The sequence below is a fragment of the Hirundo rustica genome, chromosome 1, assembly GCF_015227805.2.
Source record: "Hirundo rustica isolate bHirRus1 chromosome 1, bHirRus1.pri.v3, whole genome shotgun sequence".
In the NCBI taxonomy this organism is placed as follows: domain Eukaryota; kingdom Metazoa; phylum Chordata; class Aves; order Passeriformes; family Hirundinidae; genus Hirundo; species Hirundo rustica.
In genome coordinates this window covers 23,919,533-23,940,520 of record NC_053450.1, presented here as the reverse complement: position 1 = coordinate 23,940,520, position 20,988 = coordinate 23,919,533, and the positions used below count along the sequence as shown (strand labels likewise).

The 20,988-nt window shown below is 37.4% G+C and overlaps 1 protein-coding gene across 3 annotated transcripts in view; it reads right to left on the bottom strand.

Moving 5' to 3' along the window:
* The window catches only part of RAD54B (RAD54 homolog B), a 64,674-nt gene that overhangs the window by 5,066 nt on the left and 38,620 nt on the right, over positions 1-20,988 (bottom strand). For all 3 annotated transcript variants that reach the window (XM_040056461.2, XM_058422204.1, XM_040056537.1), the window contains exons 4-12: positions 19,072-19,272; positions 15,655-15,942; positions 13,023-13,185; positions 12,129-12,354; positions 5,870-6,077; positions 5,201-5,340; positions 4,327-4,617; positions 2,766-2,941; positions 341-602 (exon numbers count right to left, since the gene is read on the bottom strand). In XM_040056461.2, coding sequence (XP_039912395.1) covers positions 341-602; positions 2,766-2,941; positions 4,327-4,617; positions 5,201-5,340; positions 5,870-6,077; positions 12,129-12,354; positions 13,023-13,185; positions 15,655-15,942; positions 19,072-19,272 — 1,955 coding nt within the window. The remainder of the gene's footprint in view (positions 1-340; positions 603-2,765; positions 2,942-4,326; positions 4,618-5,200; positions 5,341-5,869; positions 6,078-12,128; positions 12,355-13,022; positions 13,186-15,654; positions 15,943-19,071; positions 19,273-20,988) is intronic.

The following is a 20,988-nucleotide window of genomic DNA, read 5'->3' as shown; positions in this document are numbered from 1 at the left end:
CACTATGCAATCTAACCCCATTTTCCTTTTCTTTTCAGAAACACAGCAACTTACCAGATAAAAAGACATCAAGAGACAAAGAAGATATGTGACTCACTCCTCCAAAGAAACTAGAATTTAATCATTTAATTTTTTACTGCAAGAGGGTTTCTACTGATCCCAATATATATAATATGACAGAGAAAATCTTCTTTTCTTCTCAGAAAGAGTTTTCCCTCATGGTTGTACTTGTGCAGATACAATGTGGTTATTGGTAGCAGTAAGACATGCAAAGCCAGGCAATTCAAAATCAGTCAAGAATTCATTTGATGCCCATCCCAACCCACAGTTGTTACCAGACCTGAATATCTGTAGCCGGATTCCAGTCAATATCATACAGGATTAAATGAGATGCTCCAACCAGGTTCAGTCCCACTCCACCAGCCTTCGAACTCAGCAAAAATATAAAAGCTGAGCTGAATTTACTATTGAAAGTATCAACAATATGTTGTCTCTGGGAGACAGGAGTATGTCCATCAAGTCTAGTATAGGAGTATCCGTAATGTTTGCATACGTCTTGTAACACGTTTAATGTCTGAGTGTAATTGGATACCAACACAACTCTGTCAAAAAGTAAAACAAAGTCATCATCCTAGACCTTGGTAAAATTAAAGTCCAATAACAAACTACTGAAGACTTCTAAGAAAATAAAATTAAGAGTGAAAAATTACACATCAACCCAGGGCTACTTTTACTTTCTATGAAATAAACCATTTCCAATTAATTAGAAGCACATACCAGATCTAGATGCCTTATACCTAGGGTCAAGCATTCAAATGTTAAATAATTAATGGCTCCTTTTGCAACACAATTTGGCATAATGCACAGATTGCAGGCATTCAGAACCAATCACAAAAATAGATTTTTTTTTTTTAAATCTCTGTTTATACAAAATAACTGTTGTTAAGACAGCATTTGCAGAGGATGTTGTAGGAGCTAATAAATAATATATATATAACTCTACTTACTGAAAAAGTTCCTATGAATTTCTACAGAAAACCTCAGAAAATTCTACTAACTAAAACCGTAATGGAAGTTAAGTAAGGAAGCAGAGATTCTTTCCTACATTTTATGGCTGAAAAGAACAGGGATGAAAACTAGTGAAAGATAGACACTGGGGGTTTTTAGAAAGCAAAATCAGTCTGATCCCTTACAGTAACGGTCCAAGCTACGTTGGTCTATTTTCTCTGAAATTGTGACTAATTAGGTTTCAAAGGTCTGAAAATCTAGGATTCCTATCCTCCCAAATATTGAAGATGATTCTACTAAGTAGACAAATATATTCTGAATTTTAACCATAATTAAAAGAACAGGGCATTTTCTGTCAGATCTCGTTTGGAGGTCTTTTGTAATCTAAACTAAATGTAATCTATTTCATTATTTTTTGAAAATAATGATACTTTTCATTATTTTTTTTTAAATAATTTTGATTAGAAACAAGTTCTGAAGAACTAGACAATTAATTTCAGGGGGAAATGAAAATATTAACATTTTACAAGTGGTTTAGAATATTTTTATTATCACACTTTACAACAGAACTACATCCATGACTTGTTTGTAATGACTTTGCAAGATTTATTTTTTTTGTCAATCAACACAACATTCAGAGCTTTGTCTGCACTCAGAAATAGAATGTAAACCAGATTAGGACTGGAATTGAGTCTGTACATTGCAAAAACTATTCAGTACCAATGAAAACAGAGAAACCAAAGAAAAATAAACATGAGCTGCACTGAATAAATGCAACAAAACTTAAAGGCATAAAGTAATGCCTCAACTCAGCAGCTCCTAAAGTACTGCTACAGAGAGATATGGGTTTCACTGACACCCCGGTTTTCGCTGACCTACATGAAATAAGGCCAGTACATTTAGATATTCAGCTGTCATTGGTTTCAATGGATGCTAAGTATATAAACTCCAGCAACAGGCTCAACTTTCTGATTTGTAAAAAGAAAGTATCTTCATATTCCATTACATCAGTGTCAAGAGATCTGCTGTTACTTCCCACTACTGAATTACAGTATGTCCTATTTAAACATCAGTTGAAATAAAAGTTAAAAGTTAAATACTTTTGGAATAGTTGAGCTTTAAGGCATGAGTCCATAAAAATTATCCTGGGACACCAGGTCATGTGAGATTCCCACAAATCAGCAATTGCACAGAAATGAATCATGTGCATCCTATTACCCCATGACAAACAGAAGTTTTCTTACATGTCAGTGGCATTTACCACAGGGGAAATAAGCAGTTGCTGGGAAGTTTGTCTGTTGGGAACGGTTGCCCTGAACTTCAGAAAAGGCAGCAAGCAGTTAAGTGTGATTAAAGAGGAAATAATTTATAATCTAGTAATGAAAATATTTCAGTGCAATTTAATAGATTAACACATCTTCTCATGAACATACAAAGCATTGGAAAGCCTCTGCAGGTGCAGGGTGCAGCACAAGGGCTGTAGCAAAACACCTTACTTGCTTTATGGTGTAAAAAATACAAGTACCGCTATCCGGAAACATATATGAGGAGCATCTTTAAAAATTATGTCAGCTGCAAATTCTAGTTTCACAATTTAACAAGAAAGCCAGGACTACAATGCTTAAATTAATTTGGCACCCCTGCAAACAGCTGCAATACCTTTATTTTGAATGTTACACTCCCATGCGTTTGAAAAGCAAATCAATATCCAGAAGGTCACTCCCATTACCTCCCTTCTACCCTTCTTTCACACTTGCCTTTCTGAAGAGTTGAGCTCATGGATTGCTGCTAACAGCTTCACCAGCACCTGCAATTTTCCTGAATCAGTTTCAGAGAAAGTGTCTGAAGTATAATCTTGTGGGAAGACATCTATTACACCTTCATAGAGGCTGGACTCATCATACTCCTCAGACACAGGATCACAGCTTTTTTCCTATTGAAAATAAACGGATTAAAATTCCATATCACCTCTAAAATATATATTTTTAAGATTGCTATATTTTTATCACAAAGACAAAAGGAGACATAAAAAGCAGCCACAAAGCAATGTATTATGTGAGCATGAGCATGACAACCTCCCAACATGGGATGGAAAGCAAAGTTTTAAAATACTTTTAGTGTTTATTTCAGTTTGCACTCTCTAATCTAAGACATTGTTTGCAGCTAAATAGAAAGTTGAAATACTCAAAAGTGAAAACTGTGTACAACTTCTCTACTTAAACAACCACACAAATGTATTTCCATAGTAAAGAAATATCTAAACCTTGGGAGTGAGGAGGAAATCAATACACTGTTTATTCTTTCTAAATCTGATAATATTTTATTATGAAACTTCCCAATCATTCACTCTGTTTAGGAAAATACTGTCATTAAGATTGAGTTATACTACTGGAATTGAAGACAAACTAGCAAGCAGAACCAATAAAATAGCAGAAATACCGGTAATATTTTGTTGTACTTAGAAAATCAATGTTTGACAGGGGGGAAAAAGCCAGACCACTCAAATATCAAAACCACAATGGCAATAAATGACTCGCACATACAGTCCTTTCCATCCCTATATTTAATAAAGGCTTGTGGTTTTGCATATGAAAATTTCTAATGCTTATACTATGAAATAAAGGCAATGAACTTTCCCCAAAAGGCATTGAAAGTTACAGGGACACTGCACTGTGGACATTTCACCAAAGTCATGAAACATGTCTTTTAAGAAAGATTTGCATTTCCACCCACCTTACCTGGACTTCAGCTAGTGGCCATAGAAGTTACTATTACCAAATTCTAACTATCATACTATTTGCCCATAGGAATAAGAACACTTCTTTATGTACAATCCCAGGAGAAGTGGTAATGGAGACATCTAGTACCACTGACATCTTGAGCCTGCAGCTACCAGGGTCATAAAGCTTAAAAAAGTAAAATTACCACATGTGGACAGAGAGGTTTCAGAGAAACCAGCAGACAAAGTACATACTAGTATTCTAGACTAGTAATCCTAGCTAACAGGGTTCTTTGCAAAATTCACATTTATATGTACTTTTACAAATATTCAGAGACACGGTTAAGATGGAAAATACATTAAGAAAGAGAAAATGGCATAAGGTAATAGGAAACTGGTGAGATACCTTTCCTGAGTACATTCAGATTTCCTAACACTTGTGCTTTTGAAAGCAGACTTCTTGAAAGCAGAAAGAGCAAGTTGTATGTGAGAGTATGGAAATGACCTTAAGCGACATGCACATCGATAACACAGTTTTAGTGACCTGTGTCTGCTGAAATGACTAACTGCAAACACACACACCCCATGCAAAGAGATACCTTTATAGCTTTAAACAGAAGACATGGATGATTGCAAAGTTTTTTCAAAGCTCCTATACATATTAGATGAGGACTATTTTCCAGCCTGCCTTGTAGACAGGATGTAATAACATGAGAACTAAGCAGTTTTCGATACAATTCAAGTTGCAGCGCTGTTGGTCGGCAGAAGATTATGCTCTCCTTTTTTGGGGGCAGAAATTTGTTTATAACCTCCTGTGTTCTTCTTAGAATAAAGAGTCCAGTGAGGCGTGTGAGTTCTGCTGCTCTTTTTTCTCCTAATTCCTTTTCCTCCTAAAAGAACAAAGCACAAAATTAATTATAATCTTGCATTTCACCAGAACAATGTTCTGTATGATTTTAATTAGGTATTTAAATAACCTTTAAAAAGTATGATACCACTTTCTGATATGGGACTGTAATGACCTATTCTTCTCCAATTAGTACCACTGCATTAGTTCTATGTCTGGTTTCTAAAGTCTTAAACAAAGGAAAATAGCGTTCCAGATGACATCCAAGGCTTGAATTATATTCCAGAATTTCCTGAGATGCAGTGAAAGTATGCAGACCTTGCAGTACTGAGGAGAAGCTAAGAATAAATAAAGTATTGTCACATGGCAATGCACATGGCCTTTTGGGGAATGCAGGTATTGGAAGCACAGTTGTTGTCTGATAATTAACAGGCAGCTGAAATGAGGTGATATTAACATGTGTATTCTCCTTCTGCTTCCTTTGGAAAACAAGTGACTTTATGTCAAATAGGAAGATGAAAAGCTTCAGCTCCTATTAATAGTCCCAAGCTTCACTTTAGTCCATAGAACACAAATTTCACGTTACTAGAAACTTTCTTTTATAACTGAATTTTTTAATCCAATACCTCTGTTGCTGAAGGTTCTCTAGATCTGACAATTGGTTCCTCATATATCTTTCTATACGTGGATAAAGACCCAAGTATTCCTGGATTCACAAACTCTATTAATGCATAAAATTCTTGCAAGTCATTTTGGATCGGAGTACCTTGAAGGAGAAAAAAACATTCTGCAATTGGTTATTTTTTTCTTTAAACTGATGGAAGTACACTGAATGCAGGATTTAATATTGGGAATGTATCTTGAAAACAGATGTCTTATTTCAATGTGAATTACTCAGAGTCCTGAATTGATCTAAAACTTTACCATGAATAACAAGATACTGTATTGCTAACTAAACGGACCGCAGATATAATTGTTCTGACAAAAGAATTTAAAAAGTCAAGTTCTAAATTATTTTTATTAAATAACTAAAAAGGAAAACTTTTAGTGTATGCAGAGTCCTGATTCCCTTACAGGAGATCCAAGGCTCCTTGCTTGCCCCTGAAGACTGACAAATGTTGCCTTTATGTAAAAAAAAATTGGAAATAACCTGTTTTTACAAGACCTGAGATTTCTTCATTTAATACCCATTGCCAAAATTCCAACTGATTTCATGCTGTATTGAGATCTTTTTCTTTTACCCCAACCTATCACTATCAACATAAAAAATATTAAAAGTAACTGTAGATACTAACCAGTAAGGATAATTCTCCTCTCACAAGACAGACTAGTAAGGGCTGTAGTTGTCTTAATAGTGCTATTTTTCAGACGATGTCCTTCATCACAGATTAGGAGGTTAAATTCTACAGCCTGAATTTGATCCAAAGATCGCAATAGCATCTCGTAACTGATTATCATAACTGAATATAGTGGAGAACGGATGAATTCTTCTACTTTGTGGTCCTGCAGGTGTAAAGAAAAACACATCCTTAAAATCATCACATTCCTTAAAAATGCAGTAACTACAGAAATTTCTTCTCACATGACACAAGATATTTATCTCCTGCACGACTTCAGATTACTGATTCTTTCCTAATTTGCAAAAGAAATCTGATACAGCATTTTAGAATTTTACCATCTCATTAAAAGAAAATTTATTATTCTTTTAAGCCTTCAAATCCTCTGAGACACATTACCATGAAGGTGAAAAGCACAGAGTTTCTGTAATAGCTTCCCACTGCTTGCATTCGGGTAAGCTTCAAATGAATAATTAAAGCCAAGATAATGAAGGGCCACAGGTAGCTCCTCGTGCACTCGCTTTGGATCTCAGCCTGGTAATGTCCAGTAGGAAGTTACCACATTCTACCAGAATTCCCTTTGTAGTTTTTAACTGAATTTTGTATTATTGAATGTGATATTATATTGACATTATTTAACCTGTTGAATTGGTTCAAGGTATCAGATTGTAGGAGAGCAAAGTTCAGCTTGCTCAGAGCTCAGGTGGGAGGGATTCTGCAAGGAGCTTTTATGGAGGCCAAAGGAACTCCCAAGTGCTGGGCTTTTCAAGAATGTTCTTCTGGAAGCATGAAAATAGTTCAACACCTTTAAAGATAAGGGAAACAGGTGGAGCATGAGACCCCTTAGCTTAACTGAAAGAGTCTGATTCAAAATCTAAAGAAAAGTGTACCAGCAATGGAAATGTGGATAAATACCTGTTGATATCTACAAGGGCATTGCCAGGGCCTGCAGAGATGCAGGCAGAAAAGCAAAAGGTCAGCTAGAAATTAATTTATCCAGGGATGTTGAAAACTGCAAGATACAGTTCTTCAGGTATGTAAAAAACAAGCAGAAACAGAAGGAAAATAAACAGGAGAGGTGAAATAGTCACAGCATCTTCTTCACCTCTGTCTTCACCAGCACTGCTGGGTCCCCAGCCCCAGGAACAAAAATCCAGGCTGAGGCAAATACAGACCCACGAGTGTCAGTGAAGCAAGAGTGGAGGTGAGCTATTACAGGAGCTTGACCCCTATGGATTAATGGGCCCTGGCATTGCCCAGGGGTATTGAGAGAGCTGACTGACATCCTTGCAAGGCCACTCTGCATAACTTTTGGAGAAGTCAAAGGAGAGCAGGGGATATCCCAAAAGACTGGAAGGATAATATCATCCCCATCTACAGGTAGGGTTTAAAGGAGGAACTTTTAAGTTATGGAACAAATCTTCATGGGAGTTATCACACATCAAATGAAGCATGGAATTGGGAAAAGCCAACACAAACTCACCAAGGACAAATTGAACTTAACAAACTTGGTCACCCTCTGTCACAAAGTAAGCTGCTTGGTTGATGTGGGGTGGGTGGTGGATGTTGCCTCCTGGATTTCTCCAAGGCTTTCAGTATGGCTTCCCACAGCCTCCCTCTGGAGAAACAGATGGGCTGTGGTGTGGATGAGTGCTCTGTGTGGTGGTGGGAACTGGCTGAGAGGGAGCACCCAGAGGGTGCTGGTAAATGGCTCCTTTCCAAATGGGCAGCGTGGCACGAGTGGGTCCCCAGGGATCAATGTTGGGCCCAGCGCTGTTTAATATCCTCATAAAGTGATCAGGAAGATGGATCAAGTGTACCACGATGGAGTTTCCTAATGATACCACACAGTGGGAAAGTGAACACTTTGGAAGAGAGAGCCACCCTGCAGGAAGATTGGATAGCTAGAGAGCAGCTAACAAGAATCTGATGAAGTCCAGCGAGGGCAAGTGTAAGGTCTTGCACCTGGGAAAACATAACCCAGGTGTCCAGCACGGCTGGCACCTACCCAGCTGGGGAGCATCTCTGTGGAAAGGGATCTGGGGATCCAGGTGGACAATCAGGTCAATGTGAGCGAACAGTGCCATGCTGGCAAAGCCAATGGAATGCTGGGCTGCATCCACAAGGGCATCACCAGAGAGATCCAGAAGTCATTATCCCACTCTGCTCAGCACTCATCAGGCCACACTGGAATACAGTGCTCAGTTTTGGTCCCTGCTGTGCAGAAAAGATGTGGACAGGCTGGAGAAGGTCCAGAGAAGAGCCACAAAGATGATCAAATGACTGGGAAACTTGTGACAGGGGAAAAGAACTGAGAGAACTGGGTTTGTTCAGCCTTGAGAAAAGAAGGCTTAGAGAAGACCTCCTCACTATGTTCCAGTATTTAAAGTGAAGATGGAGACTCCCTTTTTACAAGAAGTCACATGGAAAACACTAAGGGATAACAGGTACAACATTACTCCTGAGGAAGTTCCAACTGCACACGAGGAAAATGTTTCACAATGAGAACCACCAGCTGTATGAGAAATGTTTCACAATGAGAACCACTAGGCCATCTTGTCTAGGTGCTTTTGCCAAGAAGGGCTGGACCATATGATCCTCGAGGTCCCTTTCAACAGGGTATTTCATGATTATTCTGTAATTAACTTTGTTACTAGCCCTTAACACTAATGGGTTGGCCAACAAGTAAGGTCACCCTGGGAATCAGAAAATAAAGAGTCCATAACCAGGCCCAGAAAACATGTCTGGCTACTGGTAGATTTCTAATCCCTGTATTACCAGTCAGAAAACAACTACAACCATCTCCTCTCTTATGTAACCCCTCAAGCCCTTTTCCTTCAAAAGACACCATGATTATTAAAGAATTTTCATGTCTATTGAAGGAAATGCACACACTAAAGATTCACTGTAATGGGACAGGGAACTTCCTCCAAAAACAGTTTTAAAAACAGTTACATTTCTGCACAGACTTGTAAATGTACTAAGATTGTTGACCTGTCTTGCAATTATGCATAAAACTGGAAAAATCTACTGGGCATGTCCCTTACCTTTCCACTTAGCCCCAGATGCTAATTTCCTGCATGTTTCTTCCTATGTCCTAACAGTGTTCACTAACTAAGCAGACTATGGGTGCAGCTGACAAGCTGAAGAACCTCTTTAATTGTGAAAGCAAATCAGTCTAGAGCCTTAGAAGGTATTTTTATTTCCAAACAAGATCAGTTACCCAACACAGACAACTAAGTCTGGAGCCAGATGGTGTAATACATTGTAAAAGCAGCACCACTTAATTATCACAACCTTTAGAGCCTCCTAGCAGGTGATTCAGATGAATCTGTGGGATGAATCCAGCACATTAATCTCACAAAGTACCATGCAGCGGATCAGTCCCCCACATGCTGCTTACGATGAGGCCCAGCACATCGGAGGAACCAAGGAGTAGTAAGGATCATGTAACAAGGACATGCACCCATTTCTCCAGGTGTTTGGGACTGAACTTGAGCTTTCCTGTTATTTCCAGGACCGTAGTTAACTAACTGTTTTCTAGCTGTATTTTTACTGCCATTTTCAAAACTGGAGCAGAAAAATTCCCAACACAGGAACAGAGACACAGAGGAGCCTGCAGGGAAGTCCCAGTGTTGTCCCAAGCCAATATACAGGCTCCACATTACAGACAGAGGCAATGCCTCTCTGAACTTCTCCTGGCATGGCCAAGCATCAGAAGATGCCCAGGATTCAGAAACCATTTTATTTTCCTACACTTTCTGGCTGTGAGCTGAGATGGGAAAAGTTCTGAGGCACTGGGGAACAGCCACCAATATCCCTCCCCTGGAAAAATATCAAGTGCACAGGACAGCTTGAACTCCTTAAAAAAAAAAAAAACAACCACCAAACCAGGAGAGTCGCATACAAGCCTCCTGCAGTCAAATATAATGTATTTCCTACTGTAACAACAGCAGTGGATGATGGATGAAAAATTAAAATAAATTTACAAGCTAATTTCAAGTAATTAATTCGTACTGTTAACTGGCTGCAAGATACGTCTATATTATAGCCTCCATTTTAACAATTACCCAAAGTGACTTGACAGGTTTAAGTGAATTGCCTGGAGCCACATATGGAGCAGTTGTCAATCAGTATCTGAGGTCCATAATGTCCCAGATTTCTTTGAACAGACCTTTCTTTGCACTAGTTCAAATCCAATGTAGCTGGTAAAGTGTAAATTCAAAAATGCTGAATCATAAAGCAATGTAGACCTGTAATTAACTGTTTTTCCAAATATTTTGACTTAAAAACCAAATCAAAACAACTCCAATAAGAAGCAATACTCTGCAGACAGATAAAGGAACTGTTCTCTCAAACACACCACAAATGCTTATAATAGGAATTAACAAGACCTAAAAACATCCTTTGTGGAGATGCCTTCATTTTAAAAGCAATGTTCTCTACATAGCATTTGCATTTCAACATAATTAAACTGTAATCACATTTTAAAAGCAAATAAAATCCTGGTGTTTTAAAAAGTCTATTACTGAAGGCAGAAGGGTTAAGATCAGTTTATGGTGTTTCAGCATGAAAGTGAGGAAAACATTTTTAAAAAGTCTACCAGTTCTTTGAATGCATTCCTTATAGACAAGAACAGAAAAAAAAAAATGCTTGAGACAAGCTCTTCCTTTTAAATTATACTGGAGAAATAACAGTATGGTAATTGCTGTTTTTCCAGAGAAGATAGACAGCAAATTATTTTGAAATACCTCATTATATCCCAGGCAAGTCATATTGTGTGTTCCTTTTGCATGACAGTGTATTCTGCGGTATTTGGGAACACAGTTGCTAAAGATGCTCAGTGTCCCCAGTCAAATAGGTCCAATGAGATGAGCAAGAGTTTAAAAGTTATTTAAATTTAAAGAAAATGAAAGCCACTGTCATTTTGGGGCACAGTGACTTTCATCAAATTCAAGCTTTCTCCTCCCAACACTATTCATAAAAACTGCAAGAAAACATTTAATTATCTCTTAACTGGCCTTTTAGGTTAAAATGTTGCTATATTATATTATGGATATAACTTGTATCCATTTCTTTTAGAAAATTTCATATCTCCCATCCTAACACATATTATATTACAGTTCCTGACAAGTCAGTTTGCTTCATTTCCATAACCTGAAACAAGTTACTAAGAAAAGCAAATGATGCAAAATGCACCTAATACACATGCATTGTCTTCAGTGGAAGATCAGCAGTTTCAAGGGTTTGGCAATAATGAGTCAAATTTAAAGAAATAATTATTGTTACAAAATTTTGAATAGTCTACCAAGAAGTAAACTTCCATTGAAAACTTCTGTTTCATCTGAAACATTCATTCTTCCAATACGAATAACGCAAAAAACGAAAGGCAAATCTGGTTGACGTAAGAATTGGATAACCTTTAGAATGAAGTAGTATTTGTTTCATTAGTCTACCTGTATGGAATCATTAGATTTAAAAATAATTTTGGAATGTAAGTCTTTATCTTTGTTGCAAGCAGCAATGGAGGTACGACAAGCTCTCCGCTTCCCTGGAACTTGTGAATGTTAATACCAGCAGGAACAGCTTCACTATAGGAGAGGACAGGGATCAGCATCATCCTGCTTCTTAATAAGATTTGTACTTGTCTGCATTCTTCTGGAGACGAGAGACAGCCTCATTACCCAACACTGAGACTCTAGGCTTGGTAACTCACGAGACTTTAAATCATCCCGACAGAGATCTAACTCTTGACAGTGACAGGAAAGGGAATCACCTTCTGAAGTACCCCAAAACAGGCAGCCAAAAGTAACCAGAAGTTTTCATTACAGAACAAAACCAGCCACCACAGAAACAGAGTACAAGGTAGATGCTTTGGTAGGTAAAGCAGGGAAGGTGTGCACTTTGATTCATAACAGAAAACTCCTTAAACGGAAGAGGCACAGGGAGGAGCATGTCACCTTTTAGAACTCCACAGGTGAAACCAGAGGAAAGGTAAGGCAGACTACTACGCTACATGTGAGCTGGGGTTACGACGTGGTGACTGACAGCAAAATACCCATACAGACAATTATCTGAAGAAGAAATAAAGTACTGCAAATAAATATTAACAGAGAATTACTAACCTTGGTGTTGGTTTTTTTTTCTTTAAAAACCCCCATAATTCCTATAATCTGAGCCAATAATGACCTAATCCCCTTTTGGAAATAAATCTTACCTGATCAACTGTAAAGACTTTGATCCTTTCACTTCCCAACCACTTCTGAAATTCTTTTTTCCAGTTTTTCACCAGACTCCCAGGGGTGACTACTAGTGCTCGCTTTAGTAGAGGTTTGCATCCATAGGGCCCTTGACGCAGAAGAGTCCAGATGAGTGCAATGCACTGCAGGGTTTTTCCTAAACCCATCTCATCAGCAAGAATAGCTCCAAATCTGCCACTAACTCTGTAAGACGTAATGAGGCGCTGGTAACATTTTCAAAGACATATCTATAACTACTCACAAGTTTAGGGATTTAGGGATTTGCTTCTGTGCTTGTTTTCTGAAGTATAAAGAACCTATTTATGTCTACTGCAGGTTTTTCTTCGGTTGTACTAGAAGAACTTAGAACAAAAATTCTCATTTTCTGTAGTAACTTATTAGTCCTCTAAAACTAAAGTTTAAATCTGCTTTTAGAACTAGAATGATTATCTAATACCTTAAGGAATCTATGAGAAAACACATTTGAGAACAATGTTGGGGGTTTTTTTAACAGGTTGAAATAGCATCTTTTTTACTCTAAATGCCTGAATTATAAATTTTGAATTATATTAAATATAAATCCCAGAAAGCAGTGTTCCTCAGGATGGCTTTGATTACATCTGTGTTCACAAAATTTGGTATATTGAAATGTCAGGCCCTTGGGTGCACTAGCTTCTCATGACATCTGGCAAACTCATGGCAAGTGTGATGCTACATTTAGGTCAGAAAAAACTTGTGCAGCCTCTTTTGGGAGAAAATTACTAGTATTAATTTATTGAACAATTGCTCAAAACTTCCCAAGATGTCACCTTTCAAACATGGGCATGAAATATTATAGGTATTAAAAGCCAAAAGGACAATTATGAGCTTACCTCATTCCCATTACACATTCATATAGAAATATAATTCCTTCTTTCTGGTGTGGGCGGAGATTATTTGCAATGTAAGGATCTACAACTACATCCACCACAGGTAAACCAGCCTTATTGAACATCCACTGATGACTTGCATTTGGTCGTGGCATAACTAGAGAATCTTGAAGTTCAAAGCAAAATCAAGTATTACACGAAAGCATTACTTTTAGTCTGTTAGCAAAACCTGTTAAAGTCAATTACTGTTAAAAATATTATTTAATATATTGACCATTCTCAGACTGAAAATGCATTTATAAGTACTTAGATTGCCTTCTACATAAAAACATTCTTTTAAAGAGGTTTTCCAATTAGTTTGGATTTTTCTGAAAGATAAAGGTGATAAAACTGAGAAATATGAGGGCTTTTTTATTTTCTGGTGAGGTGAAATTGCCTACCTAATAAAAGTTGCTTGATAACTTTGAATTCATAGAGTTAAATTAAAAGAAGTTCCAAAATACTTCTGAATTGAAAGTCTAAGAAAAAAAAACAAACAACAAGCTACATAAAATCTAAATACTACATTTCAAGGCAATACCCTTGGAGTAGTCTAGAAAGACTTCTCTGCCCAAGAAACAGAGATAAAAGCCACTGATTTGCTACAGAAAAATAAGGAAGGACTGAGTGTGAGCTGACAAAGACTGACACAGTGCATGAATAAAATAAGTTGACAGGTATGAAGTCATACAGAGGCAAAGAGAGAAAGAAGTACTGAGCAATAACAGTTTTGCTTGCCCTAATCTGTTTACAAACATTATAATTTTGCTAGACAATGTCCACACTGGGTTGCTTCTGCTGCCACTACACACCTTCACTAAAAAACTGTATTGTCAGAGGACAGAATGAGAAAGCAATCTATAGCTTCTGGTATTCTTATGTCACTAGATCTATACTGATAATTTATTCATGGAAATAGATTGGTTGAAGGCTTATATCAGTCAGGGAGATTTTGTTTCCTACTGACAAAGAGTTGAGTTCTGATGGATTAAATCAAATTGCATGTGTATGTATTTAAGAGCCAGTGGTGACAAAAAGATAACTTTTCTGACAAAAACTTGGATGAAAATGAGGAAGAAACAAGGCTTGGATGGACACTGGACTAAAAGCTTAGAAATTCTATGTGGAAGACGTAGCTTTACATCTTTGTCACTGTGCTCTCCTCTGCTGGCTTTCCACTCTGTAGAAGCTGCATTTTAATCAACTATAATCATAGATTTGAACATGAAAACCTCTGACTGTTCCAGTATCAAGGTCCTCATCTTGTAAGTATCTCAGTACCTTCTGCAAGAGGTTATACAACCAGGCCTTAAATAACATGATTCTCCTATGTAAGCAAACCTAAAGACTGAGAGAGTCCAACCTATTGATGTGTTGAGGGCTCCCAAAACCTGATAGGAGGTGTTCAAATTCACCAGAAGTCACAGAAGACAACTAAAATGAAATGCAACTTTTTAGTAAACTAGTGCAGAAACAGCAAAGAAGTTAATTTACGTGCTGAATATATTGGCATTTTTGGTCACATTTTCAGTTAGAATGCTAATGCAGTATCACCTTTCAATCTCATGAAGGAACATTCCTAGATAAAATGTAATCAAGTTAAATTAAGACCAGCAGCTGGTGTTAATAAGGATGCACTTCAAAATGGCCAGTGATAGCACTAATTACCCCTTGATTAGGATTTCATTGTTTATTTACATAGCAGCCAGGTAACAGCTTCAAGGAGTCTCATAGTATCAGGCTATGAAGTACGAACTTGGATGGAGGTATTATAGTAAGAATGTAGAAAAAAGTTGTGTTTTTTTAAACAAGCATTGCTCTGTTTAGCAACCCTTTTTTACACTCATTTTTATTTTTATTTTTCATCTGAAAGATAGAACTACCAGCAGAATATAGCTCCTAAATGGTTTGCAGACAAAAGAATAGTTCTGCTTAGATAATCAACACCACTTCCTGCAGCTATCAAATGTTTATAGGGCTCCTCTTACACAAATGCTTAACCAGCCTGTTCCAATAGAATATGTGAATTCTCATGGCTCTTTAGCACAGAGTATTTCTAGCTTTTTGGAAGAAAAAACTTAAACTGGATACGTTTTGGAGTAAATGTTTAGTTTTATAGTTTTTGAGTTTGAGTACAGTAGTTACACTCACTGGCTGTGAAGGATCAGGCATTGACAGAAGCAATTCTCTCAAAGTGGCACATCTTGTTTATTACTGATCCTCCACTGCAACCACTGCCCTGCCATGTTATGGCTGTATTTCACTGACCCCAGTGGGAAGCTGGAACTCATCTAGAACTTCTAGCATGTGTCAGATTGTTTCTATTAGCAATAAACTCATTTTCCTTGGCAAATCTCTCAGAAACTACTCTAATGTGTTTTCACAGCCATCTGTAATAACTCTGAAAAACTTTATGCCATGCAGAGTATTTTACTTGTTAGAAACACATGACAAAATCCTAACATGGTTAGATACTAGTACTGCTTGTCAGAAATACTTCAGTAATAAATGAAGGAACATGAAAACTTTGGTTACACATTCAATATCTTTTGAGAGTCAGAGGATGTTTAAAGAAACTTAAAAATTTCCATCTTACTTGAAGCATTTGGATCATGGCGAGGTCTGCAGCTTTGAGACTCTTTGAGCATATTCTCTTTACTACTGGGTTGACAGACATTTTTGAATGGTTTACAGAATGGTTTTGTATTAGTTTGAGATAATGCAGTTGCATCTGTGTCATGGGTCCCTATTCCAGCCTGAAAACACCTGCCACTGCTGAAATCATCTGCTGAAATTACACCCATCACTTCAATTTCTTTTCCGCCAACCATCAATGTTTGACCTTCATCAAGACTGTCTAGCTCTTTAGCTTTATATCCAGTACCTAAAAAAAAAAAAAAAAAGTTAAATAATTAGGACAACACAGCAAGTACAACTTCCATAACATTAGTACTCATCTGCAGGAAAGAAAAACTATGAAAAAGTAACTGATTCTCAAATATTTAATTGTTACACAAAGCCTTTCCCTCCTTAACAGTGACATGTGAGTGCTAATAATCAGAATTAGATAGCAAAGTATATGAGCAAAGACTCAGTCATCCTCATAACCAACCAAGTCTACTGAACGTCAAACAACTGTTCAAGAGAATTTTTAAAAGTTAGCCCCATATGGTAAAATCCAGCAGTTTGCCTTAATAACTATTCTACATCCTTTTCCCTTTCTTTCATGCCTCAAAAGAAGGCTACTAACTCCTCCTGCTATTGATCTAAACAGTGTATTCTACTTTTAAAATCATTCTACATTAGTTTTTTTACACTGAAAGATTCAGATGCATCTGAAATCTTCACTTCTGCATATGCTCTGGAACATGCTCTGATTATTGCCAAGATTTATGAGTAAGTTCAATAGCTGGGCTTGGTCAGGTGAGCATTCTCAGCGCAGCTACAAATACTACTGCTCTCATTACAAAATACAGCTACAGCTGCCACTTCCTTTTAAGACAAAAGTGTAGGAAAGAGTGGGGGCTCCTTCTTTTAAATAGCATTCTACTGGTTGAAGCTCTCACATAAGAAACAGAGGACATATACAATTTATTTTCTTAACTCAGAGAGGTCAAAGCCATATCTCTGTCCCAGAATTCTTTACCTCAGTTGCTGAATTTGTGTAAATTTGGATAAACAGGCTTGGATCCCTAGTCAGGCCAAACAAAAAAAAAAAAAAAACAACACCAAAACAAACAAACAAACAAACAAACAAACAAAAACAAACAACACAAAAACCCCAAGAAAAAGGGCATGATTGTGTAGACCAGCAGTAAAATCACTCAGCTGTGAAGAAAGAAGCACGACCTCCCAAGGCCCATTTTATCCAACAAACACCATATATAAGGACTCCTGGAAGCTGTTTGCAAAACTCAGGTCTGCTGCTTCTAGGAATGTGAAAGATTGGAAAGTGAAGGTCTGCATTTGAATTCCTTTAAGAGGAAAAAGTACTGAGGTGTTTCACAGTCTAAGCAAGTGCTGAGAAATAGTCTGGCCAAAAGGAAAGGGAGATACTTTTCTTCCTCTCCATAGAAAGTATTCAGAAATCACACAGCAAACCTTGTTTGGCTCTTGAAGGAACACTTGCTTTCAGGAAAGAGCTGAAGATGCCTGAACACAAAAGAATGCATGTGTCTTCCTAAATAGGATGCTTAGGGAGGGCATTTATGATCTCCTTTGCTCTGCATTTTTGTTTTCTGTTATTACCTCTACATACCTCTACCTGAACTGAGTACAGGTGTATCCCTGTGCAGATTCCAGTCAGCAGAGTCTAATTCTAAGACAGGATGGGCTTTAAAGGTAAATGGAAACTGGGAAGGCAAAAAGCAAAACTACAAAGCTCAACTGTTTATGCAGCTGCCAGAAATAACCGTTTCTGTAACACACAGCAATTTACAGGAGAGCACGTCCTAAATTCTTTGCAATGCATTATTAAGGAATTAGGACATTGCAGGGGAGAACAGAAAGATCTTCTGCAGCCTAAAAATTGAGCTATAATCTGTGCTGATTTTAGGTTCCCTTTTGCCATCCTTCATCCAGCACTGGTAAGCCTAAGGAAAAAAAGAAAAATTCTTCCTTTGCCTTTTTCTTCCCATATAAAACTAATAATCCCGAGGGCTCATACACTTTCACTATAAACTTCCCAGTATTATATACAATTTTGGAGGTAAGCACCACAACTGAGGTAAGCACCACAACCTTTCCTTCCCACTCAGTAAGCTAAATAATTGCAGAAATTTAAAACTCACACTGCTTAAATTGGTCAATTTATTATTTTCTTAGAATCAGTAAGACTTGAAAGGAGCTCTGAATGTGCAAGTTAGCACTAATGACATTGGTATTGTGCTCTCTGACACCATCCAACACGGTAAAAAAACTTTTACCAGAGAAAATCACAATGTTCATTTTTCTATTGTGTTTGCTGCTAATTCAAGAAGACAGGACTTGAAAAAACACAAGAACAACAGGGTGGTGGCTGATGCATTCCAGGCATTACTCCTTTTCACTCTGCCTTTTCCAAAAACAAGCAAGTCTGTACATATATTGCTTTGCTATAAATAAATTCAAATTAACTTCTAAGTCACAGACTGATTTGCAAATCAAAACTGCCTGGTCCTAACAAGGCTCACAATGTCATGATTGTAACAAAAGAGCAGAGCAACCATCTCTGACCTAAAATAAATCAAATTATGCTTCGCAGAAACATTGTCCAATCCTAATCCCTAGCAGAATATCTTTGGCTCCATTAGCAAAGTTAATTCTTGCTTTGCTTTCGGTAAAAAATTTCTGCTTCAAGCTGACGGCAGCCTATGGTTTGCAAGTCTTATTTTTAACTCTGATATCAACCCAAACTATGTCTTACAGCAGCAGCTGCTGCTAAAACTACAAGACTAAAAATTGCTACACAGTTGACTTTGGCTGGGCTGGAAAATGTTGCTGTTTGCCTGTCTTTCCAACAAAGATAATATTTTTAGCTGTTTGACTGGCTGAAAAGTAGAGATCCAACCTCTGAAATTCCCAATTGCCCTACTGCTGACTGAAATATTCACAATAAACCTAACTATCTCTTCCCCAAATTTTAACTCCTTCACTTCTGCATTATGTGAGCAACCAAAATCAACCACTCATCTCTCATTTGGCATTTCTGCTGAATTAGTACAGCCGTTGATTTCCAGATCCTCTCTTTGGACTAGCATTTGGCGTTTCTGTGAATTATGTTGTTCAGCCTGCTCCAGCCTCCCCCATGCATCTGCCTTATATGCAATAAATATAAAACTTTCTTGCAGTCTTCCCCCCACCCCGAGAAAAAAGACAAACCAAAAGCACACCCCAAATCCCTACTGTTTCTTCATCCTGTTGTCAACACTGGTACAAAGAACTAAAATATCTAAAGTGCTAAGTCTCTGTTAATTGAAAGCACAGTGATTTTCTGCCAGGTGTTCCCTTGAGCAACTGTGCAAATCTACGATACCTCTGCCAATGTCTTTGCCTTCCATATCTTTCAATATTACTGACTTTCCTTTTGTAATAAGAATAGCATCGCCTTCCCACTTCTTGTGCTTTTTCTTTGATGCCTTACACCACACGACACTGAAATATTTCACAAGGCAGTCAGGTGCTTCCTGAGCTGCTTCTTCCTTTGCAGTCCCTGATGTTGGCAGACGCAGTGCATCTGAAAGGGAAATAAAATAACAATATCAGGTTCTCCTGATAAAGTGTACAGCCTATCTCATTTCAAAAAAATCAAGGATAATCTATACATTTCATCTCATATAAACAGAGTGGTATATTTCCTGTTCTTATGGTAACTTTGTAATGAGACAGAACACCACATAAGGATTCATACAGAAAAGAAAACAAAATAAAACAACATTACATTGTTTCAGAAAGTATGCACTTCCAGAAAAATCAGATTACCTGTTGCATTAGTAAGTGATCTCCTAATGTGACATATATAAAAGACAGTAAGAATGGAAAAAGAATAAAAGGAAAGGCTGAAAAAAAAGCAAAAGGGAAATGACCACAGGAGAAAATGAAAACAGGGTCCTCATGAGATGGTGCTGGGCAATGTTCTGAAAGCAATGAAAGGAACACAGAACCCAGAAAAGGGAACAAAGGAGCCCAGGAACCAAACCTGTAGCTGAAGTCATCTGTACTAAGTGGCAGAATAACCAAAACTGTAATAATACAAAATATAATTTCAACTCCTTTCCTCGCACCCTTCAAAAATAAGTAATTGTGCAAATCTTGAAACAGACCATCTCCTGAGTATGCACCAACTCAAACACTGTTACTATGCTTAGATTGGTTTAGATTTGTCAGCAGTTATAAGTGTTACCCGGTTATAAGCGTCATGGATGTAAATATTAATAGGCAATATTTAGGTTAATAAGGTTAGGAAATGATAATAGAACAGACAGGAGTTGATTATAACATTAAGAACAAACACATACTTTCAAGAGTTCGCAATCTGAGACGAGAAATGGTAGAGAAGTCACCAGCATTACCTAAAGGAATATCTGTAGCATTCCTTTTCAACACATGCACAGCTTCAAAAGGAGAATCAGACTAATTTTCATTAAAATACCCTGGCATGCTGGTTAAAAGCTTAAATCGGTTTGCTCCATTGATTCCATCTGGGATTCAACACTATACAAATCTGTTACAGAAAAGCGCTTATGCCACAGACTAACCTTAAAATTTGCAAGAGTGCTGGTATTTAAAGAAGAAGCAGCAAAAGGAAATTCTTGCTCACAGAAATAATCCAACAAAGGAGCAGCTTTACCACTTCTACAGCAAGTTTACATATTCTTAAAACTGCAAAATACTCATAAGTTACACGCCCAAAATGAGTGCAATTTTTCAGACTAGAGTTTACTAAAAAGGTATTATCTAAATGAAAAATACTGTCTTTATTGAGCTGGATTTTCTTTCCAAAACACTCCAAGAGTTGCATTGTCTGTACAGAAGTCTATGCTAACACAGTTCCTAAAGCAGACAGAATTTTCCATACGTAATTGTTTCTTCAGTGCACTAGCCAACATCTGTAGTTTCATGCAGCAGATGTGTCCCCATCTCCAAGGAATTAACAGAACAGCTACTGAGCACTGGCATTTCACAGAAGGATAAGAATATGGAATAGAGAAACCCTTTTTGAAATGTAGGGAATTCTTTGTAGGTGAATCTTGGTAAATGAACTAGGCAGTAACAAAAAATCCTTGCAGCTCTGTAAGAGATTTAAAAGGCTCTACTGGATCTTCAGTAATCAACAAGTGATAAGATTTAGAGAAGGGAAAGAGAGAGGGGGGAAGAGAGGAAACCTGTATCTTGCAAATGATTAGTTTCATTCTATATTGAGCTTCTAATTGTAAATTGATTCAAAAGATAA